Source organism: Mus caroli, unplaced genomic scaffold (assembly GCF_978045245.1).
Source record: "Mus caroli unplaced genomic scaffold, Mus_caroli_1 scaffold_15, whole genome shotgun sequence".
Taxonomy (NCBI): Eukaryota; Metazoa; Chordata; class Mammalia; order Rodentia; family Muridae; genus Mus; species Mus caroli.
In genome coordinates this window covers 62,277,733-62,305,638 of record NW_028227270.1, presented here as the reverse complement: position 1 = coordinate 62,305,638, position 27,906 = coordinate 62,277,733, and the positions used below count along the sequence as shown (strand labels likewise).

The window sequence follows — 27,906 nt, the reverse complement described above, 5'->3', positions numbered from 1 at the left end:
GAGATGCAGTTTTCTTTCTTTATTTATTTATTTATTTATTTATTTATTTATTTATTTTGAGATGCAGTTTTCTTAAGAGCATGGTCTGGCAGCCCATCACCTTAACCACTCAGCCACTTTGGCCCACAACATTATCTTTCTCTGCTAACATTATTGCCACCCTGTGGCGACTAGCTGCATTATCATTAGCAATCAGAACGCAGGACTGTGGTTACCATGGTGAGTGAGCTGAACTACCTGAAAGGCCTCCGCCCTGAACGGAACCACTGAACAAGCTCACTGACTAGGACTGGAGTGAAAGGGAAGCCTGAAATGTCACAGATGCAGAGCTAAATCATGCCGGGCTCTCTTGATCTCTCAAACCCCATTCACAGAAGCTGGAGAGATGACTCAGCAGTTACAAGCACTGGCTGCTCTTCCAGAGGACCCTGGTTCCATTTGTAGCACCCACAGGGTGGCTTGCCACCATCTGTAACAGTGGTTCCCGTGGTCCTGCTGCCCTCTTCTGGCCTCTATGAGCATTGCCTATGCATGGTGCATAGACACGCAGAAAAAAAAAAAAAAAAAAAAAAAAAAACCATACACACTAAATAAACAGATCTTTAAAATACCGCCCACTTTGTGTCCACCTCTGTGTGTAATCTAACTTACAACTCTCTTGGGTAAGCTCTTCTGGAATATAGAAACAGAGGCCCACAGCAAGCACTGCCCCACTTTGCTGCAGCCTACTTAGCTGACATTCCTCTCTCTCTCTCTCTCTCTCTCTCTCTCTCTCTCTCTCTTTCGTGTGTGTGTGTGTGTGTATGTATGTGTCTCTCTGTGTACATATATATATATATATATATATACACACACACACATAGAGACAGACACACATATTATATATATATATATATATATATATATATATATATATATATATATATATATATTTCCCTGCTAGAACACAGAACTAGGTGACCTGGATTTGTGTTCCTGAGCCACAGTCACTCATGTCTGGCTCCAGAATAAACTGACCTTCTTCCCTTTGAGATGAGAGTGGTGCTGACAACCGGCCTTTACTGAGCACTAGGTTTCTCTCTGTCCCTTCTATTCCCCATGCCAACTCTCAGAGGGAGGTGCTCTTGGTATTCTTATTTTATATTTCGGGTGAGTTTGCGGGGTCATGGAGAGAGCAAGCAGAGACGGGGGCCAGGTTTACCCGAATGCCAGTCCCTGTGGTGTTCAGGAAGTGTGGATGGCACCCTGCCCCCCGGACATCCTGCCAGAGGAGACACAGACTCACGGTGCTTTCTGAGCAGGGTACGAAGGCATGGGTCCCAGAAAGACGTGCCCCCAAAAAAAGCTGGGAAAGAAAGGGCTTAAGGAAATAAAAGCTAACATACCCTAAGTCACAGTCTACTGAAGAAATCAGGGCAGGAACTCACGCAGGGCAGGAACCTGGAGGCAGGAGCTGATGCAGAGGCCGTGGAGGGGAGCTGCTCACTGGCTTGCTCAGCCTGCTTTATTACAGGACCCAGGAGCACCAGCGGGGATGGCCCCGCCCACAATCTCCTCCACCAATCACTAATTAAGGAAATGAACTACACTTTGAGCTGGCCCACCTCAACATTTACCCCCACCTACAAACTGCTGGAGCATGTGAAGAGGTGGGTCCTACAGATCCAAACTGCAGGATCTCCATGACACAAGGCAACAATGGGAGACCTGAGAGGAGTCCCACTGAGCACCCAAAATCGATAAAGTAGCAGAACCCAGCGGCCTCTGTCCAGACCAATGAATCATTGCAATAAACGTTTGCATGCAAAAAGGTGTGGGCAAAAGGGTATACTATGGGACACACTGTGACAAGCCACAGCTCCCACGACGAGATGGGTGATTTTTGGGTTTGTTTTCTTTAGTGGGCAAGGTTGTAAGGGCAGCTATGAAGGGACAGGGAGATGAGTTGGGTAGGGATGCATGATGTGAAATTCACAAAGAATCAATAAAAAGTTTTTTAAATGACAAACGCCCTACAGTCAGCTCTTATGGAGACCTTTCCTTAGCTGGGTTCTCCTCCTTTTGGATGGCTCTAGCTTGTGCTGCACTGATATAAAAACCATCCAGCACAGTTCATCTCTTCCAGCTGTGTCAACCTGGTGGCACAGATCCAGACAGGATAGTGAGCAGGGTTAGGCAGACGCACAGGCATCCACCCCGATTCTGGGGATACAACAGGAAGGAGCCTGGCTAGACACACCGCTCTCTCTGAAGGCTGTGTTTCTACGGTGCTGAAGTACAGCAGAGGCCTCCCTGAGCCCAGGGCAGAGTCTGCACTGCTGTGCTGTCTCCTGACAGATGTCATGGGGGCCCAGGACCCACAGTTCTAAACACGACAACTTTTCTTCCCAAGCAAACTTTCCCAGTGACTTGTTCCACCCCGTCCTCTGGACATGAGAGCCGTCTGCATATAAAAATCCTTTGTGTGGATTTTTCCTTGAATGTTTCCTCAGGAAAGTGGACAAAAAGGATTTGGGGAGAGGAAAAGGAGAGAGAGAGAGAGAGAGAGAGAGAGAGAGAGAGAGAGAGAGAGAGAGAGAGAGAGAGAGAGAGAATATCTAGGAATGGATGAAGAAAATACCCAAGGTGTGTTTCCCAGCACTGCATTGTGGGAAGTAGAGCCATCTCAGAGCGTGTGACAGACAGGAGGACATGGTGAGTGTCCTACATGCAGAGAGGAGCAGCTAACCCCACACACTGGGAGGGTGACAATAACCTAGGGTAGTGCTGACTTCCCACCAGGACCTCTACCAGACATTTTACACAGCACACAATTCCACTCCACCCCTTGGCTTCCCGGTGGGCGAAGTGGAAGCCAGCATCCTCACGGGAATCGAGGGTCGAGGAGGAGATCTGGGGAGAGTCAGAAGGACCCTACCCAAGATTGCACAACTAATTCTCGCGGACTAGAGGTGAAGTGTGGACCCTGCTGGTAATAAATACCTAGAGCACATGTAAGGTTTACTGCCCTAGACACCAGATCCTGAAGCAAAGACATCCTCCTCCTGTCACAGGAAGAATCTGGCACAGGCTGCTCTTCTGTACCTCGGGGAAAGCAGCAGCAAGGCCTTCGTCCAGGGCTGAAGGCTACACAAGGGCTTAGTGTAGGGCATGGTAGTCTGAGCACTCAGCCATTAGAAGCAGCTTTGCCATCATCCCTGTCATCTCTTTAAAGGATTCAGAGGATAACGGGCTTCCCTTTTTTGTTTGTTTGTTTGAAGGGTTTTGTTTGTTTGCTTGCTTGCTTGCTTGCTTGCTTATTTAAGTAAGGTTCGTGTTCTCCCAGGGGGCTCCACAGTACCTTCTCTTCTGAGGAGACCGTCAGCTTGTCGCTGGATATCAAGCTGCACACCTGGTCCAGACTTAAGCTCAGAAACTCTTCCCCCAGCATCACCTCTGGGAAGTGCTGCTCTGCTCCAAGACAAGAAGTTAAGACAACAAGGTTAGGCCTTGAGTGACCATGGGCAACCTTCAGGGGGGTGGGGGACGCAGAAGCTGAGGAGAAAGGCAGAGGTCCAAGGGCAAGGAGGAGCTGGAGGGCAGAGGAGAAAAAGACAGACATTCAGGCTGTGGGGGAGAAGGACTTTTAGTCCCCAACGATGGCGGAGAGGAAAGTGGAGCAGAGAGACCTGGGTTTATATTTGGTCCTCTATCTGTTAGACAGATCCAGGCACTGCAGGAAAGCCTCCCCGGACCTGCTTACATAATTGAGCTCATTGGCTGTCCAGGCGCAAGCACGGTGCCCCCTGCAGCTCAGCCACACAGAAGTGGTTCGGAATAGCCCCGTGACAGAAAGTCCCTGGAGTTCTTGTGGGACTTCAACATCAGGAGGTCAGAAGGCAGCATCGCTCTCTCTCAGGCCCCAAACCAAGCCTATCACTGAGTCCCTGTTTGACGGGATGTCCAGGTTAGTGTCCGCCCAGGTGATAACAGGTTGGCTGCGTGAACCCAGGGAACTGACCCCAGCGGCCAGCCTGGGGAGCTGTTATGAGGAGGAAAACCTGGGGTCAGCTATAAAGCAAGACAGAAGCCACAGGCCTGAGGTCCAGGGCTTCGGAAGGAAGCCCGAGAGACAGTTCCAGTCCTCATATCTTCCTGGGCCATCGTCCAGCTCAGTGTTCACTGAGCTGCCATCTGCTATAAAAGAAGGGACTAGGTGTAGCCTGGCTCTACCCTCCAGCCAGCATCATCGTGTCTGTGGGTTTCAGGATGAGGGCAGACCTGGAGGTGTTTTGCCAGCCTTTTCCATGTAAATTCACCCAGATGTCGTTTCTCAGTGTAGGCAGCCCCAGTTGCTCACAACACCCTCCTGCTGCCCCACTTTGGCTCTCTCAGCAGCCCCTCGTCCCACTGCCCCTTGCCTGGTAGCATCTTCAAGGACTCTAATGGGATGCACTCGTCTATTTCCACTGGAGTTGCCCTGCCCCATCCAGCTGATCTCTCAAATGACAGAGTCCTCCAGTCCTAAGAGGCTACTGAATAGCAGGCCTAATAAAACTACATAATCGGACAGTGGTGGCACACGCCTTTAATCCCAGCACTCGGGAAGCAGAGGCTGGCGGATTTCTGAGCTCGAAGCCAGCCTGGTCTACAGAGTGAGTTCCAGGACAGCCAGGGCTACACAGACAAACCCTGTCTCGAAAAACAAACAAACAAAAAAAAACCCCAAAAAACAAAACAAAACAAAAACCTACATAATGCCAAAGAAAATTAGAACATATTAAATCATATCCACATTCATCACCTCAACAAATTGGAAGGGAACTTACTCAAATCATTACTTTTAAAAATTATGTATGGGGCTGGAGAGACAGCTCGGCGGTTAAGAGCACTGACTACTCTTCCAGAGGTCCTGAGTTCAAATCCCAGCAACCACGTGGTGGCTCACAACCACCTGTAATGAGATCTGACGCCCTCTTCTGGTGTGTCTGAAGTCAGCTACAGTGTACTCACATAAGTATAGTAAATAAATCTTTTTTTAAAAAATAATTTAAAAAAATTTTTTTAAATTAAAATAAATAAATAAATAAAAATAATTAAGTGTGTGTGTGTGTGTGTGTGTGTGTGCACGCACACACACACACACCTAATTGTATATATGTGCACCACATGCATGCAGGAGGCCATAAAGGTCAGAAGAGAGCAGCAGATCCCTGGAACTGGATTTGCAGGCAGTTGAAAGCCACCATGTGGGTGCTGACAGCCCACCCCAGGTTCTCTGCAGGAAGAGCACGCTCACGTAACACTCTCAAGAGTTAACTCTAACCCCCAAACTATCGGCACGCCAGCCCTTCTCAAACCATTTCTTACAGAATTTACTTTTAATTTTAGACTGAAATTTTTCTCACACAGTGAGTTTCTGTATGAATTCCTACCTTCGTCTGGATTACCCACATGTTAATATTTTATTCTTAGATAAAGGAGTTATAAACATTTTCCCCCTCCCCCCTTCCCCCCCCATAAAGTGCAATCCTGGTCAGCCTGACGATGTGACTGTGGTCCGGATCACCTCCCCTGAATGGGGCAAACCAGCGAGCCCGACTCCTGACTGTCATGAAGAATGAGGGTCAGCCTTTTGGACTTTGCCTCTCTGAGCCTTTGGCTTTTAGGTCCTAGGAGAATCTTACAAACCAGCACAGCCAGCCTCTGGCCTTCGTATGCCTAGCTTTGGTTGGACCAAACATGGCAAATGGGAAACAGGAAGGTGTGGAGAAAAAGGGAGGTAGAGACACAGACATCTGTGCAGCGAGAAGGAACAGGACGCTTCATGGCAAATGGGGCAAAGCACCTAGGAAGTGCAGTGCAGCGTGATCCTTGCGGATTGGCAAACAACCCTGAAACCCCAGAGATAGTGAAGGCAGAAGACAGCCTCCTGCCTCCTGCCCATTCCTGCCCATTCCTGCCCCACATGAGAGGGTGTGTGACTTCAGCCTAGGTCCCTTCCTACTGTGGACTGCTCCTTAACCCTGAAGGAGTCGCCCATTGGAACTCCCTCCAGGAAGGCCACCCACGGTGCGGTGTCTAGTGGGAGGGGCACCAAAGGGAATGAGAGCGTCAGCTTCTCATCCAACACTGGTACCCAGGGAACTTGGTGGGGGGAGAGGGTGAGAGAGAAAGGTGGAGAGTGATCCAGGAGGAGAAAGCTTGTCACCCCATCCCTGAGCCTGAGGGGGCTGAGACATGGACTTTGAAAAGACAAACACGTGCGCATATAATGGCTAGAAGCCTGAGTCTCAGAGGCTGCTGAGCACAGATCCCCTTAGAACTCAAGATGCGCAAGCCCAAGATGAAGCTGGGTTGTTTTGATGAGCAGGACTTGTGCAGACAAAGCAAAGAATGAAACATTGACCCCTTTGACTGTGTAGCAAACAAAGGAAGCTAGAGAAGTCCAGGGGAAAGAGATGAGTGCCCATGGTAACAGTGCCCAAGGTAACAGCGCCATGTCTTGTGCCAAAACTGGAAGCAACTTTCTTCCAAGAGTCACAGAGTCTACATGATGCTGTGCCCTCTTGAGGGCTTAAATCATAAGGAAGAAAGGAGTAAAAATGAGTTTGGAATGGAAAGGGAGGGGATGAAAAGGGAAGAAGAAAGAAGAGAGGGGAGAGGCTGCGAAAAGGAGAAGGGTGGGAAGCAGAAGAGATTACAGGTGGGAGCAGAGCATTTCTCTATTCCACCTGAGGAGACATTAGCCCCAGCCTCCATCCCAGGGTTCCCTTTCTGTTAGCAACGTAAGAAGCAACGGGGTTAATGGCTGTGCAGCAATGGCTCAGTGGTTAAGAGCATTGCCCTTGCAAAGGACCCAAATTCAGCTCCCAGCATCCACATAGCAACGTAGGACCATCTGTAACTCCAATGCCAAGGGATCTGATGCCCTCTTCTGGCTTCTGTGGGCACTGCATGCAAGTGGAGCACAGACATACATGGATACACATACACACACATACCATTTAAAAACAAAACAAAACAAGATAAACAAATCAAGAACAAGGTGTGGCTCCTAACTGGGCTTCCAAGAAGGAAACCTATCCCCAGAAGACTGGGCCCACATTAACCATTTTCCTAGATATTCTCTGAAAAGCACCACTCTGCTTGTAGGCGTATCTCCTCAAGAATCATCCACAGTTGCCTGGTTTTTGATTGTCTTGCTTCAATGTATTTATTGTATTTGTTGTTTGCTCTTCGTATATTCACTTAATTGGGTAGATCCCCTTGTTATGGCTGCTGGTGGTTTTCTGATGCTGTTTTGACACAGCTCCTTGCTATGGATCCAGATTGATCTCAAAGTCTTATCCTCCCGTCTCAGGCTCCCAAAGGCAGGCATGCACAGCTACAGCAGCCCCCACAATGCATCAGCACGGTATGGCCATGAGCCTTGGATAAGCGAAGGCTTGGCTACAACTCACAGCCACTTTTTTCTAGACTTTGGTCTCCTCGTTGAAGAAATGAAATCCAAACACTTGAACTAGGTCTCGTTTTAGGGCTCAAAAACGATAATGTGCATTTTATCAGTAGGTCACGAGGGCAGGGAGGGACACGTTTTAATCACTTTGTCTAGGCTGAAAGGGAAAGTCTTGGTCATTCTCACATCCTGAGGACCCATCTGTTCAAGGAAACAGGACATATTCAAAAAGACACAGAAGTGGCGAGCCAGAAACACTGTACCACCCAGAGCTTGTATCGGGAGGATAAGCAGAAACAGAGGGGACCATCAGCCCTAGAAACACAGGACATGCACTTTCCAGGCAGGTCCCATCAGCAAATCCTGGACAACAGGCAACGAAAACAAACACACAGTCATTTCTTGCACTTAGTAGATTTTAAATTTTCTTGACTTCCTAAAATGAAATTTTCAAAAACAAATGTTTTATTTTGAGTGTTTTCTGTCCCCGAATGACAATCAACAATAAACTAAATGCTAAACTATTTAAACACTGTTTAAAAATGGTGATATGCATTAGTCTACTCTGGATTCCTTACGAAGCTCACAAGGTGTGAAGCCTACCAGCCTGTTCCCTCTTCACAGAGTCTAGCTGTAGGCACCACGGCTCCGATGGAGACACCTGTCCACAGCTTTGAGGGGCCCTCTGGGACTAAAGGTCCTGCCAAGTCTCTGGCATCAAATCTAATTCCATTGCATTCAACAAACTTTCTAGCCATGTGACTATCCAGTCTTGTGAGGCTACTATTTCTCACCTCTTAGTAGAATGTCTCATAAAGTCCTGTGAGCACTAAAATAAGCAAATATCTAAAACCGTGTTTACTGAAAACATCTGCACTGGCTGGTTTTGTGTGTCAACTTGACACAGGCTGGAGTTATCACAGAGAAAGGAGCCTCCCTTGAGGAAATGCCTCCATGAGATCCAGCTGTAAGGCATTTTCTCAATTAGTGATCAAGGGGGCTGGGCCCATTGTGGGTGGAGCCATCCCTGGGCTGGTAGTCCTGGGTTCTATAAGAAAACAAGCTAAACAAGCCAGGGGAAGCCAGCCAGTAAAGAACATCCCTCCATGGTCTCTGCATCAGCTCCTGCTTCCCGACCTGCTTGAGTTCCAGTCCTGACTTCCTTTGGTGATGAACAGCAATGTGGAAGTGTAAGCTGAATAAACCCTTTCCTCCCCAACTTGCTTCTTGGTCATGATGTTTGTGCAGGAATAGAAACCCTGACTCAGACAACATCCCTACAGAACAGTGACCAAGTGATATACCAAATGCGGTGTTTCTTCAGAAATCAAGAGGACCAATCTGGTGCCTACAGACAGGCTTGCTGGCACCAACAATCCCAACTGGAAGCCTGTGGCCAGGGCTGTTATTTTTCTTGAGCCATCTCTCCAGCTCCCTTCTCCCACTGAGTATCGCCAACAGAGGACTCTGGGCTAAACATCTCCTCTAGAAGAGGCACCTCGATATAAAAACAGCAGCATCCTGGGTAAATTCAGAGATGGCTCAGAGAACATTGAACAGAGTCTCCTGAGGTCCTGGGTTCTGTTTCGCTCCTGGAACTGCTAAACTTTCTGTACCAAGCTACCGTATGCTTATCTCAGTGTTGAAAGTCTTCCGGGATATTTATTTGACAATGTAAATATCAATCTCTCCACTTTAGAATCAGCAGAGCAGAAGATCAAAAAGACTACATCTCCTGCTCAAGTTCACACAATGGTAAACATAAAGCCAGGGTTTGAAACCAAAACCTGTCTGATTATAGTAACACATGTTCTGGAAGTACCATAGTCTTTAAGATGAAGACAATTCCCAGGGATGGAGAGATGACTTAGAGGCTGAGAACACCCGTTGCTGTTCCTGAAGACCTGGGTTCCATTCCCAGCGCCCACACGGGCAGCAACCCACAACAGACTGTAACTCCAGTTCCTGGGAACTGTCGCCCTCTTCTGGCCTCTGTGGGCACTGCATGCACTTGGTACACAAACATGCATGCAGGCAAAGCATTAACACATGGTTAAAAGGATAAATTGAAAAGGCTGTCCTGAGAAGGCCATTTGGGTAAAACTAAATATAAATACCTGAAACCCTAAACTCTCCCTCTTGGATGTGACAGAGATGGGTGGGGGAGGGACACACACAAAGAAACGGAGAGAGGAAGGCTGCAAATACGAAGAACGTTCTTTTTAAAGGGAAGATAGTCATCTTAGCCTACTGGTGCTCTAATCATTGTGGACTCATCCCTGGCTTCACAGCATAGACATACGTAGTGGATGGAATGAGATGTCCCCCCCCCCACCAATATTCTTGAGCATCTGAATTTGGTCCCCAGGTGGTGGCATCACCTGGGTGGGTTTAGGGGGTGTAACCCTGCTGGAGAAAGTCTGTCACTGGGGGTGGACTTTAAAATTCTGGTACATAAGTCAAACTTCTACAAGGTCCCCAGGCCTTTGTCGTGCTTTATCATGGCGACAGAAAAGACACTAAGGTCACCTCTGAATTAAGATCTCTCCCTGTCTACCGGGCTCGACAAAGTATATTCACCCATGTTCCCAAAGTCTGTTCTCCCCAAAACAGGGAAATAAAGTAATTTCCATATCCTAATCCCCCTACCTTATCGTGAGGTCCTTCCAAGATATGGGGACTGGGAAACCCATGGAGGCATGTGCAGAATCAAAGCACATGACGGGGAAAGAAAATCTTAGGAGAACTGCCTAAGTGTTCACCTCTAGATGTCCTGCCCCCTCCAACCCCCATGCTTCCCCTAGGTGCTCCCCCGTCCCCTAGTCCTTATTTCTGATTTTTGAAGAGCAGAGGTTAGCCTTCCTGAACCAGGACTTGATTTCCTCAATCCCATAGGTCTCTCTGCTCCAAGGAGAAGCTAGGCTTCCACAGGGAAGTGACAGAGCCCACCTTGATGTCTTCCCAGAAGGGTCAGGGCCACTAGCCCTCAGACTCCAAATATCATTTCCATGTGCCCCACAGAAGGTAGGAAATATTCTCCATATGGCCCATGTCTCATTTCTCATGATATATACGTATGCTTCTCCTGCTCTCTCAAGTATACACACACACACACACACACACATACACACACACACACACACACACACACACACTGCCATGAGCTCCTTAAAACTGCCCACTTATCAGTGCTATTTGGTGCGGTGCCTGGGTCATAGTAAGTGTTCAAAACAGTAAAAACTCCCACCTTCAGCTTCATCCTCTCCTCGAGCCAACTTGGATACAGCCCAGTTGTGAGAAGGGCCTCGACGGGCCAGAGATTCATGGTTTAAATGCCTCGCAAAACTTTTCTGCTCCTGACTTAATTACTTCGTTCCACCAAATGACCTAATTAATCAAAGGGGGGGGGACATTTCTCTTTATGAGCACACGAAATGAAATGGCTTTTCCATCTTGTGGCTGGAGGGTTTCAGCTCAGCTCTGGCAGGTTGATGTAAACAGCATACCCAAAGAATTTTAACTGCCAAGGCTTTAATGAGGCCCCATTAAAATCCCCTAAGCAGCCCCGCTGATGGCCCAGGCACATGGCCCTCTAACTACCAAACAACCAAGTCTCTGGGGTTAAAGATTAAACGGAACAACAATTACAAGGGATAAGGAATGGGTTGTGCAAACTTGAGAGTCGCCTTGCTGGTCTCCGACTACTTAGACGGGCTGGGATACTCTTTGCTGAGAGCCAGAGGTCTGCACAGTCAGCTTCTGAAGGGCCCACTCTCCCTGACCACACACACACACACACACACACACACACACACACACACAAACACTCACACTAAACATGACAGCAGCAGAGCCGAAGTCTCACACATCACCCTGCAAGCAGACTGGACACAGAAGAAGCAGGAAGTGCTGCTGCAGCTGCAAGAGCCAGGGTCGCTCCAAACAGGAAATCAAGCCATCTGCTGGGCAGAGAAGTGCGGTCCCTAGCCAGTGCTCCACGCACTGGGGGGCTGGAGACCCTTTCTACAGAAAGTACACAGAACTGGGAATCAAACTCAGAGCCTATACGCACTAGGCAAGGTCTTACGACTATACTGGATCTCCAGCCACATCAGTTTAAACATACGTTTTCTTGGGTCTAGTAACACTACCGAGATTATACCCTGCCAACTATAGTCCAAAATATTGTGCACAAGAGTGCTCACTTTACTGAGGGTCAGTAGGAAGGGCGCTTGTGGCTGAAGCCTAAAACCTGAGAGTTCAATCCCAGAACCCACAGGGTAGAAAGGCACAACTGAGTCCCATGAGTTTTTCTCTGACCTCTGCGTGCACCGTGAAACCCTGAAGCCCCCACCCAATATGAGATAAATGTAAAAATTAATTTAATGCTCGCTGAAGTATGGTCAATAAAACTGGAAGCATTAATATCCATCAACGGAGTATTAGTATAGCATCTCTGTCTCCCTGTCTGTCTGTCTGTCTGTTTCTCTCTCTCTTTCTCATGCCCACACAACACACTAAAATAGACAGCTTTGTTCAAGAGTCTGGATATGATTCTAAGATCTTATTTAGGTCAAATAAAAGCATAATGCGTAGGGGGCTGGTATGGTGGCTCATGGGTCAAGAACACTAGCTGCTCTTCCAGAGGACCTGGGTCAGACCCCAGCATCCACACGTTGTCTCACAACTGCCTGTAACTCCAGTTCCAGGAGATCCAATGGCCTCTTCTGGCCTCTACAGGCACACATACTGTATACAGACATGCATCCAAACACATAACATAAGATGATAAAATGTTGAAATGAAGTTGGGTACAGAGAGCATCTGTGTCCACCAAAACACATGATACATACGTTCTATAGGAACACCCAATACTGTGCCCCAGACCCCTTCTAAGGGACTGGCGGGAGAATGACAGGTGTTCATACCTTCACTTCTGACTGACAAGAAGATAACTCGTCTCGTACAATAGGATATATTTTATAAAGTTTAGTGCAGTGGTATGGGAATGTAACTGCAGATGTGGGAGACTTCCCAGGATCTAATACAGAGGCATTTTTAAACCTGGGGAGCATTTTCTCCTTTATTTTATTTTATGTGCATGAGTGTTTGCCTCATGTATAGCTGTACACCACATGAGCTCTAGGACCCTCGGAAGTCAGAAAGAAGAGGGTGTCAGACCCCCTGGAACTGGAATTACAGATGGCTGTGAGCTACCATATGGGTGCAGTGAATAGAATCTGGGTCCCCTAGAAGGACAGCGGGTGTCCTTAACCATTGAGCCATCTCTCCAGACCATAAACATGTTTTCAATGAAAGAGATACTGAAGGGTCCAGGGGGGACAAAGTTGCTGTGGTGTTTCACTCCCGGTGGGACTATTGTGCCTCTTGTGGTCATTCTGCCCATCTGCTTTTCCTGGACCGATCAGTGATGGGGTTTGTATTCAAGTTGAAATAGTGACAATATGTCAGAAAAAGAGCTTTCCGTGGAAACTTGTTCAGGGACAAACTGGGGGTGGCAGGCAAGTGAAGGCAGAGCCCAGTTGTCTAGAAACTGGGGAGGGGAGAAGAGAGACCACATATCCACCTACCTGTATTTCCAGATAAAGGAATCCCAGAATCAGGAGCCTTGAACTGGCCCCCTTCCTCAGGGGTTTGAACACCAGCAGTTAGAAGCCATGAGCTCTGGCATCTACAACCTGGACCCAGCTCTGAGGCCCCTCAGTACAGCAGCTGGGTCTGTCAGGGGGGATCCAGAGCCCAGACTTGGGGCTTCCACTACTGCAGAATATCGCTCTTGCCCTTCATCATTCCCGCCATCCTAAAACCAGCAAGGCTTTATTAAAACAGTCCAGGGTCGCTCAGCCCCATGGGTTGGCAGGCCTGACTCCTGGATCTGATACAAGGGATTCCCTTGCAATGTTGGCTCAAAAATACTTTGTAAAGCAAGACAGTCCAGCATTGTTTCTTGCGTGTAGCAGCAGTATAAAATGAAAGGTCTGTCTCCAGAAACAGGGATATCCCAAAGAACCAGGGTCCAGGGATAAACGGTCACGAAATGAAGCAGGCCCACGTCCGTCAAAGATGAAGGACCCAAGGCGTCATTCCAGCCTCCCTCTCTAAACACAGCAGTCTTGATAATTTCCTTTGTACTCTCTGTTCATTGGGCTTGGAGCTCCTGCATTATCCCCACACCTTAAACCCCCCCGCTTTACAAAGCTGAGGTTGCGCGAAGGCAGGCTGTGGGAAGGTCACAGGCCTGCATCACAGAGAGGAGGTTCCATGTTTGTCAAGCACGCTAACTGAGCCAGGGAATGTAGACATGGCCACCCGTGCAGAGAGGAGACAATCTCTGTGTGGCTAGGTACAGTGCAACCAAGAGAGAAGAAGACACCTATGTTCTGCTTCCCCAACCCCAAGTCTGTACCAGCATCGGCTGTCTGTCCATCTGTCTACACTGCTGGGATTTGGTGACACCGTGACACAGGCGACTAAGCATACCATTTCAGTGGAATGGGCCTCCTATCTCACTACCTGTCCTCCTCGCTACCCTTATGTGCAAACTGGAAGCTGTGGAAGGCAATGGCCACAGATGCTGACACTGGGTTTAATTCTGTCCCTGCCCTAACTAGTTGCCTCTCCTAGGACCATCTGACCTCTGGTTTCCTCAATGGTTGCATACCTTTGAGGAGTAGGGCGTTCATGAAGTGCTTAGCGTAAAAGGGTAACCAAAGGAAAAGTGCTAATAAATACTAGTCATGGAAATTCACTAGGCTACCAACAGACACGCGCACAAAAGCCACTGCCAGAAGCCAATTGCTTTGACAGCATCAGGACCAGGAAGCACCAGCACAAAGCATCGTCTCCACTTTCCTACAGGTCTAGCTTACCTTGAATTGGGAGGGGGATGAAGAAAACACAGTGCTTGTATGGATGTACGCGCTGGGTGGGTTAGCAGGGAGGGCTGGCGGAGGAGATAAGAAAGAAGGGAAGAAGTCCAAGCACCTCAGCATGAAACCTTCATCACCCTGACGCACGCTCACAGCGGGAGGGACCACACGTGCAGACACATCAAACCTGAGCAGCATCCTTCAGGAAAGGGGCCTCCTCCACGGGGGACCCTCGTTAGGAAAGAAAAGGTGGAGGAAGTACCGCATAAGCCAGGACGGATGACAGACAAGCAGCAGAGTTCAGGACACCAGGACTGAGAGCCAAGGCTACCAGAGTAGTCCTTCACAGTGTTAAGCTTCAAGGACATCTTCACCGTTGGTCATGTGTGTGTCCACGTGGAGGATGGACATGCCACATGTGACCATTGGTCATGTGTGTACCTGTGCATGGAGGATCGACAGTCTATGACCCTTGGTCATGTGTGTCTTCCCATGAAGGCCCGACAGTCTATACCTGGAGCTGATTAGAGAACCTAAAGCAGCAGGATGCATGCTTGTCACCTCACTGTCACCTCACGGCCACAGGGACTGCAGCACAGGGCAGACAGAGGCTCCTCAGCCTGTTTCCTAGGTCCCGGCTAGACAGGAAGCAGAAGAGAGGGGCAGGCATGGCGCTGTTGATCTGGCCATGGAATGAAATGAAGCTCTCCTCTGGTAGACAAGGAGGCAGCGATGCACCGACCTAGCCATTAAGATGGCCAGACCCATTTCCTAGATAACTCGCGATATCCTTCCATTTCCTGCAATGAATGCTGAGGGAGAGTGCCCTGCTAAGCATCCTGGATGACATAGTTACCTCCAATTCTTCTGCCTCCCAAGACTCCATTTAAATTCCAAGATAACAAGTTCTCCAAGGTACGGAGTTGCCCAGAAAACACACTGCCAGACTGAGGCTCTTCCAGCTATGTCTAGTGTAGGTGGCTACACTCATATTAAAGAAAAAGACAGTCGTTCGCTGCCTTTCTGGTGTTTGTGAACATTTTTTTCTAACTAAAACACCTCATTGTAATACACTGGTTGGCTCCATTATGAGGACGAGGTGTGGGGAGGCCGGCGTGCGTGAGGGAAGTCTGCAGAGACCCAACCTTATCCTCCCAGAGAAGTCAACGCTGTTGTCCAAAACAAATAAATTTAATAGTGTTCACAGTTTTCTGAGGTGAATGGAGGAAGCCAATTTGTGAAGTTGCCTTTTGTTTAGATTTTATATTTCTTTCTAATTGTGTGTCTCTGTGTGGGTCTGTGCATGTGAGTGCAGGTAGACTTGGGGGCCAGATCCCTTGACAGAGTGATTGTAAGGTACCAACATGGCTGCCGGGAAGTCAGCCCTGGTCCTTCAGAGCACTGTGTGCTCTCAACTGATGAGGGGCCTGCTCCATCACTTTGACGTGAGTCTGACTGCACTCTCACCTTCGGTGGGGGTCAGTTGGTTGATTTGTTAACTTTGGTTTGGGCTTTGACATGGGGTTTTATCATGTAACCCAGACTGGCCTTGAACTTGTGGTGATCCTCCTGCCTCTGTGATGCTGAGTCACAGGTGTGTGCCACCAGTCCATCTTGCACTTTAATTCCTTTCAGATTTAAATCAATGAGTCTAGAAATCGAGACAGTGCGCAAGAGGTCACTTGTTAATCACTGGGAGCCTGGAGCCTGTTCAACTTCCAATAGCATCTACATGGAGCGATAAGCAAAGAAAAGTTGCCTTAAACAAGAAAAAGACCCATTGCAACACTAAGCTCAGTTAATGCTACACACATGTGCACACACATGTGCCAGGTGACTAAATCCATGAGCTCACAGGAACTCGGGCCGCCCTGCCTTACCTGCATAGGCGTTCGCCTGCTGCAGGAGGTCGGTGCACGTGTGCACATCTGCAAAAGCTCGGATGCCCAGGCAGTTGGTGGGATGCAGCTGAGACTGCAGGAAGTCACAGCAGTTCTGTCGCACATCCATGAGCTGCAGCAAGCTGGCTGCTGGAAGCAGCACCTGTGAGAGAGATAGAGAGTGACCCCCTGAGACACCCGCTCCCACATCAGGAGCACCCCCTCCCCCAAAATCACTGTCCTTTCCTGCTTCTGTGACCTTACACTCAAGATTTTCTCATGACTCTCCACTGCCCTCTCACTGAGTCCAAACTTCCCAGCCTGCTTTGCCCTTGGAGCCCCGCCCACAAGGGGAGTCTCAGTATCATTCCAACCTGTAAACCTTTCCAGGGTTGTCTCTGTAGCAGGACCTTAGTAAAATTCAGGTTTAGGTTCCACAGGCCTGAAAGCTCACTCATGTCTAAGAACTTGAGTGACCTTGTACATGCTGGACCTTGTACATGAACAGTGAGATCCAGTGTGTGCACACGTGCAACACAAGTATCTTGCATGTACAGCACACACAGAAGCTCTAAATACTTGGCCACATACTGGCATCACCCAGAGAACTACACATCCTGAGGGATACAGGCTACTGTGTGCCCTTTCTTCTGAGATTAAACCCTTGTATCTTAGAGGAAAGCTTATGAAGACAGGGGGTGTCTGCAGGGAAGTAGAACAAGAGGGTGTTCTCAGGAGAGGTGAAAAATTCCATCCTTCAGGGAAGCTCTCAAGCTAAGGAGGAAAAAAAAAAAAAACAACAACTTTACAGCTTCAGGAAGTCCCTGAAACTGATCAGATCCACTAGACCCTCCCTCACTATGCTTGCATAAGCAGTGAGGTCTGGGGAGAGACACTCTTGGGCAAGTTGAACTGCCTGGAGGAACCAGCAACCAGCTGAGCTTCCTTCAAAGTACTCCCTGTGACCTACTGAGCCGCCTGCAAATCATGCAGGAAACTCCTGGTTCCGGCTTTCTTGAGCTGCCACCCATGATGGGGTGGGCTTCGGTGATACAGCTGTCTTTTGAGTCATTTCTGCTCCTGTGAGTGACCCCAGTAAAACGTACTGGTTTTACCAAGTTAAACTTTGGGGACATCTGTTCTTTGGTCTTTCGTCAGTTCCCTATCTGGGGGAAATAAATGTTTACATCTCCCCAGAAATAGTGTCACACAGCAGGTGTGACCTGGTGTGGAGTGATATTTAAGGTTCCCTCACATGCCTCTTTAGCAAGCTGACTCTGGGACCCACTGCCCTGAAGGCTTTAGTGTGCTATTCTCACTTAGAAGGCTCTTGCTGAGTTGCTCACTACCTAACTGCTACGTGTCTATGTGCCAGACCCTGGCTAAGGTTCTAAGATCCAATAGTAAGCAAAAGAAACCACATCTTGTTTTTATGGAGTTTCATCTGACTGAAAGAAGAGAGTCATCCCAGCCAGTATGCACTTGGGTGGCCCTCCTTACCAACAGGTTAAAAAGCAAAGGAGTCCTCCGAGTGCATGCTCAAAGAGGAGAGCTAAGTTCTCTTTGGAAAAGTCACAGGACACTTATTCTGCATCATGGAAAAAGGAATAGTTCTTGCTTGGGTGTGTGCGCACATGTTTTTTCCTAAGAACCAGGGGAAACTGGCTTGAGCAAGCCTGCTGGGCACTCACTACCAACCCTTGCCAAGCTTCCCACAGCTGCCCAGCCTGCCCTCTAGGTCATAAAAACAAGACAAACGCCCTGCCCCACTGGGCTCCACTGTCCCTCTCACTGTGTGAGAGGCAGCAGCCGGGATACCTTACCAAAAAAGAAACTTGGGTGAAACCCACCCACTCGGCACCAGCTCCTTGTAGTGCTTCCCTGGTCCTCTGTCCTTCCTCCCAGCTGCCCCACCCCCACCCCAGTTCTCAGGGAGAGAGGCTAAGCCAGACCAACTCCAGCTGTTACCATCTATAATGACTTGCCCCAGGAAGACAAGGCTGCAGGCATGAATGCTTTTGTTCTTTTTAATTGGGGAATAATGTGTGCCTTTTTTGTTTTTAATAATTTAAATGCTGGATGCTGATCTTCTCTCAAAACATCTCTGAGCCCTCCATATAGACTTCCATCCCCTCTGTGTGCTAAGGCCTAAAGCCAATCCCTGGACAAGGATCATGCCTGGTCCTTGTCCTTCCACAGGGGGTAACCAACTGTCCTAGTCCGAGAGCACCAAGGGACACCCCAGAGCTTCCAGTGCTGTAGGACAGTGTGCCCTGTTCCTCCTCCTTGCCCAAATGCATCCACTTCTGCCACCAAGAACTCCACTGTGCGTCACACTAAGCCAGGTGTCCACAGGGAAGGCTTTGTCTAACAGCTTCTACTTCTCCCTGGAAAGGCCGCTCCCCTCCTCCCACCCCACACACTGCCTCCCTCTTGCCGTGTCCCCAGCAAGACTGAGTTAACACAATGTCCTTGGTCTTTTCTGGCCCACTGATTCATTTCTGAAGAAGAGAGAGATAAAAATCGACTTAGCCTCGGAGTTGTAAAACTGTAGGCGAACCCAAGGAGAGCCCAAATCTGGCCGCCTGAGCTCCATCCCCACCAGGCTGCCTCCACCCGACTCGGCAGCCATAAACCTGGAAACTCAATTAACCTGTGGGCCACTCGGCCTGGCCATACAGATCCCAAGACCAGATTAGTTCCTGCCAGCCAGTGAGGTGCAGATCCATTTGCCACTCTCGCTGGGTACACGCTAGGAGTGGAAGGCTCTACACCATGTGACCCCGCAGAGCCTCTGGCCAATCATCCCGGATTGTCTGGCCCTGATAGTTTTAGGACAAGTTCAGAGGGTCCCCTTCAGTTCTAGGCAACCTGGAACATTTATTTATGCTAGCATAGGGCGGCAGGGGAGGGGTTTCTCTTGCCAGTAACTCTCTGGATGGTTGAGATTCCTGCCTATACCCAGGCTGCGTTCCCTGCCAAGCCCCAGCAAGACCATGCCGGAAACACACCCTCCCTTCCTTCCCTCCAGAAAGACAGCACAGTTCAGTGCTTCAGTTTTCAAGCTCATGACAGCCAGCTTGAGAAGTACAATAACAAATTATTTCCTGAACTCGTGCCTTAGGTTACATTCTAACTTAACACTTGTGTGGGCAGACTACCCACACAGCTTCCAAGTTCCCTACTGTAGCTCACAAAACCCACTTAGCACACAAGAGCTAATGAGAGTGTCCACTCCCACCCTCTCTTTACTTGGCCTCTCCTACCTGAGAGTGGCCCCTCCTACCTGAGAGTAGCCCCTCCTACCTGAGAGTGGCCCCTCCTACCTGAGAGTAGCCCCTCCTACCTGAGAGCTCCCGGGACCTGGTTTCCCCACAACGAACTGGGCTGTGATCTAATGGCTAAAGGCCCTTTTCTGCCCTCCGTAGCTTCACTCTGGACAGGAAGAAGATTGGAGGAGGCATGACATTAAAGGAAAGGATGGGGAGACCAGGAGATAAGCCACCTTTCATGCTCTGTTGCTCGGGGATAGACTGAGGCGCTATCAGATAGGGCCATACACCCAAACCCAACTTCCCAGGGGAAGGTAACAGGTCGGTCCCATCCTCCACATCAGCAGGACTTGAGGGCATTTCCTCTTCTCTACTTCCTGAGCCCAGCTCCATGCTTTGAAATACACTGTGAAAGTAGAGAGAGCCATAGCATGGATGCTGGCCGCAAAAGGAAGGAGGAGTTAGCAGGAACTACCCATCGGCATGGAAAATTACCCTTGGTCTAAAGCAACCAGCTTGCCTTTCAGCCCCTCTTTCCTAAAGCAGCCGGGAATGGCCCACAGCAAGTTTACAGGTCCCCTCGGCTTGTAAATAGCCAGCCTTCCACTTCTGCTGTGCCGGGCCTGTCTTATTTGTTCTCTCCCTATATCACAAGAAAACACAGCAGAGGATATCCGTCGCAGGCTTTGCTTCCTTTTGCAAAAACAAAAGGAAATGCCCTGCCTCAGAAAACACCTAGTCCTGGAACTCTATGGGGGGGGGGGGGGGGGGAGGGGGGACGCCCGCCAGTGTGCCAGGTGAAGGGCGACCAGAGAGACCGGAAGTGCTTATTAGAGCCTTCTGCGGGGTAGGGAGGACTAAAGAGTACAAGCAAAGTGCAGATGACCAGGCAGCGGGCAGCAGACGATCAAAGCGTCACTTTCAGTGTTCCCATTTGCTGGCCATGTGGCCGAGGACAATGACCTTAGCTCTGTGAGCCTCGTGCTCAACAGTACAGTGGGCGTGGTCACGGTGGTGGTGTAGGGAGAGAGCCAAGCTGGGGATTGTGGCTATAGGAGTGAGCAACACCACTAGCACTGGCAGTTTTGATTATAATTAACCGCTAGGGGCAGAAACCTAGGCTCAGGTCATTCGCTTAAGAAATGAGTTCAGGGCTGGAGAGATGGCTCCGCGGTTAAGAGCACTGACTGCTCTTCCAGAGGTCCTGAGTTCAATTCCCAGCAACCACATGGTGGCTCACAACCATCTGTAATGGGATCTAATGCCCTCTTCTGGTGTGTCTGAAGAGAGCAATGGTGTACTCATATACATAAATAAATCTTTAAAAAAAAAAAAAAGTTCAGCCCAGCCACACAGGTTAGTCAGAGGGAGCCGAGTTCAGGTCCCCACTCCTCTTGTGCTGCCGTGTGTGACTCAGCTTTCTAAGCCTGTTTGAATATCATGTGTGTGCCTAGGAAAGGGTGAGATTTAACTCTCAGGGACAGTCTCAGTAGGCCCCTCAGGGGACTCCCAGCCTGGGTTAGGGGGATGGGCACAAAGACAGAAGAGGCAAGCCAGACCAGCCCCTCTTCCTCCAGAGTCTGGCCCAAACATTTCCTGAGTGTGGTCTGCGCCCCTTCTCCTCCTCAGGCAGGAGTGACTACTTCCTCCTGGAGACCTCCACCAGACCCTCCATCTGTCTCTGCCTACAGAGCAGCTGTTCCTTGGGGAAGCAGCCTGTCACAGCAGCTTCTCTGTGGACGCCATCGTTGGCTGGTGCAGGGTAGTAGTTCGAGAAGAAAAGTGCTGAATGCCTGTCCAAATGTGGAACAAGATGAGTTTCCGTGCAGCCCAGCACACGGGAGGGACAGCCTGTGGCCCTGTGCCTTCTAGATCTAGCTTTTCCATCCCTTGATCCTCAGCAGATAGTCCAAAGGTCCCTCTCCTCAGAAGAATAGCTGGTGCCTAGTCCAGGCCTCTGTCCACGCCAAGCATTCTGGGCATATCCCAGGAGCCAGGAGGTATATAAAGTATACTTTAGGAGAATTGCCAGCCACCTGTAGATAAGATGGGGTTCACCCCCGCCCCCTTCACCATGGCTCCTACTCCCCACCGGGCTACCTGATCACCTGTCCTCAGTCCCCGTCAGCATCAATGCCTTCTACATCAGCATCAATGCCTTCTACGTACATGTCATATGTATACGTATGACGGCATCTCCCTGTTTAGGTAATGCTGTGCACCTGGTGCCAGGCCCTGCTCTAAGGCCATGTCAGTATGTGCACCCCTCACACCAGCCCTGTCAGAGTAAACCCTGTTGTCACAACAACCACGTCTATAAAACGAAAACCCTGAGGCAAAGAGAGATCACCTGACTTGCTTTGGTATCACAGCCAGATAATGAGGGGAGCCAGGGTTTGAGCAGGGGCAGTTTATGAATACCTATGTAGGACCTCTGCTGATGGAGAAGACTGAACTTGGCAGCAGGGTGTCAGGGAAGTGGAAAGACCCCAGCAGATGGGGGAAGGCACAGGGCAAGCACTCAGAGTCAAGGGATTCTCCTCAGGCAGAACCGGGAGCCATGCTGAAGGCAGCCCAGGGCTGTCTCCCCACTAATTCCTCTAAACTGCACTAGCCCCTCCTCCTCCCTGCTCTCCCCCCCCCAAGACAAATTCGTTTTTTTTTTTAAAGTAATGGCAACATCACTTTCTGTAGAGCTCTCTCATATCTGCTGTCATCATCTTGAAATAATGCATTTTATAAGCCAGAAAGATCAGCACAGGGTTAGACCAGAATTGTAAAAATTACCTTTTTACTGGCAGATACCTATTACTTTTATTTATTAATTAACGCCTTAATTTCTTAATACCTTAACAATAAATTATTATGTATTACTGTTTTATTGCTCCTAACATCTTATCCCTGTCAGGAAGTAAGGACCAAAACAGAGCCCTTTCTAATTATCCAAATTACACATTTTAGCGTGTATATAGTTTGAGCCAGGCATGGTGGCACACACCTTTAGTGTCAGTACTCAGGAGGCAGAGGGAGGTGGATCTCTATGGGTTTGAGGCCAGCCTGGTCTACACAGGGAGCTCTCTAGGCCAGCCAGGACAGTGAGACCTATATTTCTACAAATGGTAGATTAGCCCAAAGTGCTATGGTAACTATATAAAAGCCGGGAGACCTTCCTGGCACCGCAGGCTATGCAGGGACAATGAAATGTGCCTCACTCGATCTGCACGCCCACGCCTGACCCCACATTAGCATCCTTCTGCCTACCACACATTCCTCAAGCACAGACTGAAGCTCAACTCTTAAAAAAAGATCCTTCCCAAAATCTTCCTTCCTCCAAAGTGTCCCCTGGCATCCTCTCTCACTGCTGGACTGTGCACAGGCGTGACTCGTGTCTTTCTTTAATGGATGTCATCCCCACACTGCAGACACCAGGGGACCAGTGCTGTTACAGTGCTGGCAAAGGGTGTGGCAGGTAAGAGGAATGGTCAGGCTAAGTTGAAACAACAAGCAATCGTCAAGCCAGCCTCCCAGACAGCTCCAACCTGGAGCTTCAATAGGAAATGGGCATCCTGATCACTGGAGGGGCGTTAGCTAACCCTTCGAATCACACAAATTCCTGTAAGGGCAGAAGAGTGTAAGTACCCTTGTCTGTTCAGCCCCGTGATCAGTGGGGGTCAAGACTGCCCCTCCCCAGTCATCTCCCCAACTGAAGCACAGTATGCGTGTCCTCTCTTGGGTCCTCTGCCTTTCCGGGCTCCAGATGGCAGAGGGCCAGGCAGGGTTAAGAAAGAGGGGGAAAGGCGCACGCTGCATGTCATCACCACACTCTGGTGAGACTCCGATCTCGGGCTCGGGGCCTCCAACCTCGGGCTCCGGGCCTTTGCGTGACCAAGACTGTAAGGTAAACAGCACAAACGGCCTCTCACCCCCTGAGACACAAGGGCAGCCTGGGGAGGAGAGGAGTCTCTGAGCTTCTGGTTCCTCCTTCATAAACTAAATACAACCTGAGCTAAAAACTCCTCACTCCATGTTGGCGGTTCATCTAGGCTCCAGCCACTGTTACCTGGCAACAGGCAGGGATCCCTGACTCACTGTGAAAGGGGCTGCTTGCCCCCTCCTCTCTCTCTTGCTCTCACTCTTGCCCCTTACCCTCTCTCTCTTCCCATACTCCTCACCTCCTCTCCATGTCGGCCTCTACTCCTATCTCTCAATATCTCTCCCTCTCCTCCTCCCCCTCCCACCCCCCCACCCCCGCCTTTCCTTTTCTCAACTCCCCTCCGCATGTCCTGAATAAAGTCTATCGTGCTGCTGGTCCCTCAAGGAGAAAGGATGCCTCAGCATGGGCCCACAGAGACACCCCTTACCCCCACACCATACCACGCATGCCACGCCTCCATCAAACATATCTCTGGTCTCTCCTCTCTTTTTATAAAACGCAACACTCCGGGGTTGGGCTCATGCAGAGGCATGACATAACCTGCGGGTGAAAAGCACAGCCTACGACGGGCATGCGCTGAACAGACAAGGGGGACATTCTTCCGCCCTTACGCTGACTGGCACGTGCCCAGGTAAAGTGACGTCATCCTCCGCAGCCTCGTTTCCCGTTTTTGTGACCCTGAGGAGCTGTGAGGGTTAAAGGGCAGGACGGTGATCTGGCGGGTCCTGAGTGGGTGGCACTGGGCCGCTGGTGAGGTTACCTGCACGTTCTCTTCCGTCACCTCGATCTCTGCGGTGTAGATGTAGTCGATGAGCTTGCTGAGAGTCTGCCCGTCCACGTCCTTGATTTCGATCTTCTTGGCCTTGCTCTCAGACATGTCACCTGTGGTTCCACAACAGAACAGAGAAGGACGGGAATTTGGTACCTGTGGCCAATTTGCCTCCTGCGTTGTCTAGGAAACGTGCGGCTCTTGCCTGTGCCCCCAGAAACCACTGGAGAGAGTCAGGCACAAGGACATCAAGGTCATAACGACCTTGGTTCACTCATACACCAACTGTAGGCATTCTGTGTTCTGCCACCTGTTTCTGTAGCCCAGGCTTTGAGCCGTGCTTAACTCTATCCAGGGCCAGGCATGGAGAGCAAGCTCTTAACCAGCCCTGAAGGAGGGCAGGTCTTATAAGAGGAGTCTAAACATGCACAAATTATCATGACAACATGAAAAATTAGTATATGTTAATTGCTAACTACAGCCAAACACTGGGTGAAGCACTTTAAATTCTTGCCTCTTCCAAACTTCACAGAAATGTGTGATGGTTGTAAAAATTAGCCTTATTTTACATAGAGGGAAGAAAAAAAAAAAACAAATCAAACAAGCCAACAAAAAAGCAAGGCTCAGGAAGGGATCTCATTCATTTTGTGGTCAGACATCTAACTGCCACAGTGGGCTGAAAGGGAGTCTGACTTCAGAACCCATAGCTTTAAACACCATGAAACAGTCCAGTATAGAAGCACAGAGAAGGGACACAGACCACACCTGGGAGCTATAGGAGGCCTCCTGGGAAAGCATATACTTCTCTGGGGGTGGCAGAATGAAGAGAAGAACTTCAAGAGACAGCAAAGCAGGGAAGGAGGGGCCGGGTGTGGGCCGAGTGTAAAGGAGAAAGAAGCCAAGAGGATACTGTATCTGAGAGACAGTGAGTGAGAGGCTGGCGTGGCTGGGCACAGGGCACGGAAGGAAGCTGGAGAGGTACAATCACACAAGGGAGTTTCATGACAAGGGTGACAGCACTGAGGTCCTACCCAGGAGGAGGATAAGAACAGGTGGAGTGTCCTTATTGAGGACTTCATACATGAGAGCTGACTCTACATCATTCCCACCCTTCCCTCTCCCGCTGCAACCCCTCTCATGTGCCACAACTCACTCCAGAAGTCACGGCCTTTTCTTCCACACACATATGTCCACATAAATACAACCTGCTGGTTCAGGCAGTGTTGCTAACATGTCTCTGTGTTTGGGATTGACCATTCAGGATAAACTATGGGTGTGGGGTGGGGAGGGTCCTCTCTGGAAAGGACCACCTCTCTCCTCCTCCTCCTCCTCTTCCTCCTCCTCCTCTTCATCCCTCCCTTCATCCGTCCCCCCCTTTCTCTCTCTCTGTCTCTCATTATTAACTGCCTGTAGCTCTTCATCTACGGATGAAGGACCCCATCCCTAGTGACATGTCAACTGGCGTTATCATTTGGAGGTCCTGTACGTTGTTAGGATTTCACAGGAAGCAGCAGCTTCCTTGTCACAGGTAGAAGACACTGTTTCTCAGCAGACACGTCCTGGTCCTCTGGCTCTTACAATCTTCCTGCTTCCTCTTCTCCAGTGCTCCCTGAGCCTTTGGTTACAAGGGCTGTGATGTAGCTGTGTTGACGGGGTGGGGGTGGGGGGATAGACACTCTATGATCAGCTGTCCTCTAGGTTTTGTGGATTTCTCTGATGGTCTACAGAAGGGGGTTTCTGGATGAAATCCTGGATGCAGAGGTGGAAGGGAGCTGAGCTGGAGGCAGGAAGAACTTCTGAATGTCCCTGGTAATAACCCAAGAAACAGTACGTAGGCAGGAAGCAAGAGCAGTAACAGCACCACATGCCCAGTCACAAGATCCCGACATAGAACCAAGCCTCCTCAGCAAGTTCAGGGACTTGAGGCAGCACACAGCAGAGGCACAAATCAGAGGGCAGTGTGGCACCAAGACATGACACAGCCAGAAGCCCTGGTATCATCCTGCAAACAGCATGATGACTGTTCTCTCTCAGACTCATGCCAGCACCTAAAAGATTCGGTACAGTACAACACTGGCCTCCCAACGCCCAAGAAAATATGGTGCAATGCAATACGTGGGCTCCTGACACCCACCCCCAAGCTACGCAGTCACACTATCAGTCCACAGTACCCACCCTGCCACAGCTCCGGATCACATGACTCAAACAGGGAAAGTGGGTGGTGTTGGGTTCTTCAAATCCTGCCTGCTAGTCTTCTTGTCAGACAAATGAAGCCAGGAGCTAGCTCCTATGTCTTTCCCTTCTCTGGGACTGTGAAGGTCAACAACGAGAACTAACTGCGTCCTGAGGCAGGAGACTGGAGGCAGGAGGCAGGAGGCAGGAGGCAGGAGGCAGGAGGCAGGAGGCAGGAGGCAGGAGGCAGGAGGCAGGAGGCAGGAGGCAGGAGGCAGGAGGCAGGAGGCAGGAGGCAGGAGGCAGGAGGCAGGAGGCAGGAGGCAGGAGGCAGGAGGCAGGAGGCAGGAGGCAGGAGGCAGGAGGCAGGAGGCAGGAGGCAGGAGACAGGAGGCAGGAGGCAGGAGGCAGGAGGCAGGAGGCAGGAGGCAGGAGGCAGGAGGCAGGAGGCAGGAGGCAGGAGGCAGGAGGCAGGAGGCAGGAGGCAGGAGGCAGGAGGCAGGAGGCAGGAGGCAGGAGGCAGGAGGCAGGAGGCAGGAGGCAGGAGGGAAAGGTGGTAGACTCCTCCTGCCTCTAAGATGGGGTCCCAGTCCTCCTGTCCTCTAAGATGGAATCCTAGTCCTCCTGCCCCCTAAGATGCAGTCCTCTAGACTTTATGCTGAGCCATACAAACAGAAAAATAAGTGCAAGCAAAGAAATCAGAAGTTTATGGTTTTTCTCCTCTAAATGGCTATTGAGAAGTTCACTAATGAGGGTCCAATTGCTAACTGAATCACAGAGATAAGTTAAAGAACACAGGCCTCCCTCGGAGATAGTATTTTGAAAGAACAGGCGGCTGTGAGAACCCAGAGGCATGTGATCAGGCCCGGGTTGACTGACCGCCTTTCCCTCTGTGGAATCTGTGTGTGGAAGACAAGTCAAGGTTTTTAGAACTTTACAAAAACAATCAGGAACTGTTAAAACTGTGTGAATAATCTCTGTGTGTGTATTTACATGGGTGCAGAGGTCAGAGGGGTTTTATATTCTGGGACAATAACCGATTTATCAAGTTCTTCCAGGTTTCTGTAGCCTGTAACAGGTAAGCAGGCTTCTCTAGACTGTGGGTCAGCAAGCATCCTGTATGGTGCTCACAGTGAGTCCACAGTCTCTCTGGCAGTGTGCAAGCATCCCGGATGGTGCTCACAGTGAGTTCACAGTCTCTCTGGCAGTGTGCGCCAATGTACAGCTGTTCAGCTTTGTACCACCCGGAACACCGTGTGCACTGTGAAATGCCAAGAAACTGCTTGAAACATGTTGGCTCAGTCTCAACAATGGGATGTTTTATGGACTACATAGTTTTTACAGCACATATAAGTTGTTCTGCACCTAAAGAAACAGAATCATTCAAATATGGAAAGCTAAGAATTTTAAGAATTTCCCTACTGCCATTCTTCAGCATACACCAAAGTAGCATATCTCTGTACCGTGTTGTGTTGAAATACTTGGTTTTAGAAACTGCTGTCTGAAGAGAAGGAAACTGCGGCAGAGGGAAGTACAGAATGGGAGAGATCA

General features: G+C 49.7%; 1 protein-coding gene across 5 annotated transcripts in view; it reads right to left on the bottom strand.

Moving 5' to 3' along the window:
* Positions 1-27,906, bottom strand: part of Klhl3 (kelch like family member 3) — a 121,953-nt gene that overhangs the window by 44,266 nt on the left and 49,781 nt on the right. For all 5 annotated transcript variants that reach the window (XM_029468306.2, XM_029468307.2, XM_029468308.2 and 2 more), the window contains exons 4-6: positions 24,175-24,296; positions 16,209-16,371; positions 3,341-3,450 (exon numbers count right to left, since the gene is read on the bottom strand). In XM_029468306.2, the coding sequence (XP_029324166.1) occupies positions 3,341-3,450; positions 16,209-16,371; positions 24,175-24,296 (395 nt within the window). The remainder of the gene's footprint in view (positions 1-3,340; positions 3,451-16,208; positions 16,372-24,174; positions 24,297-27,906) is intronic.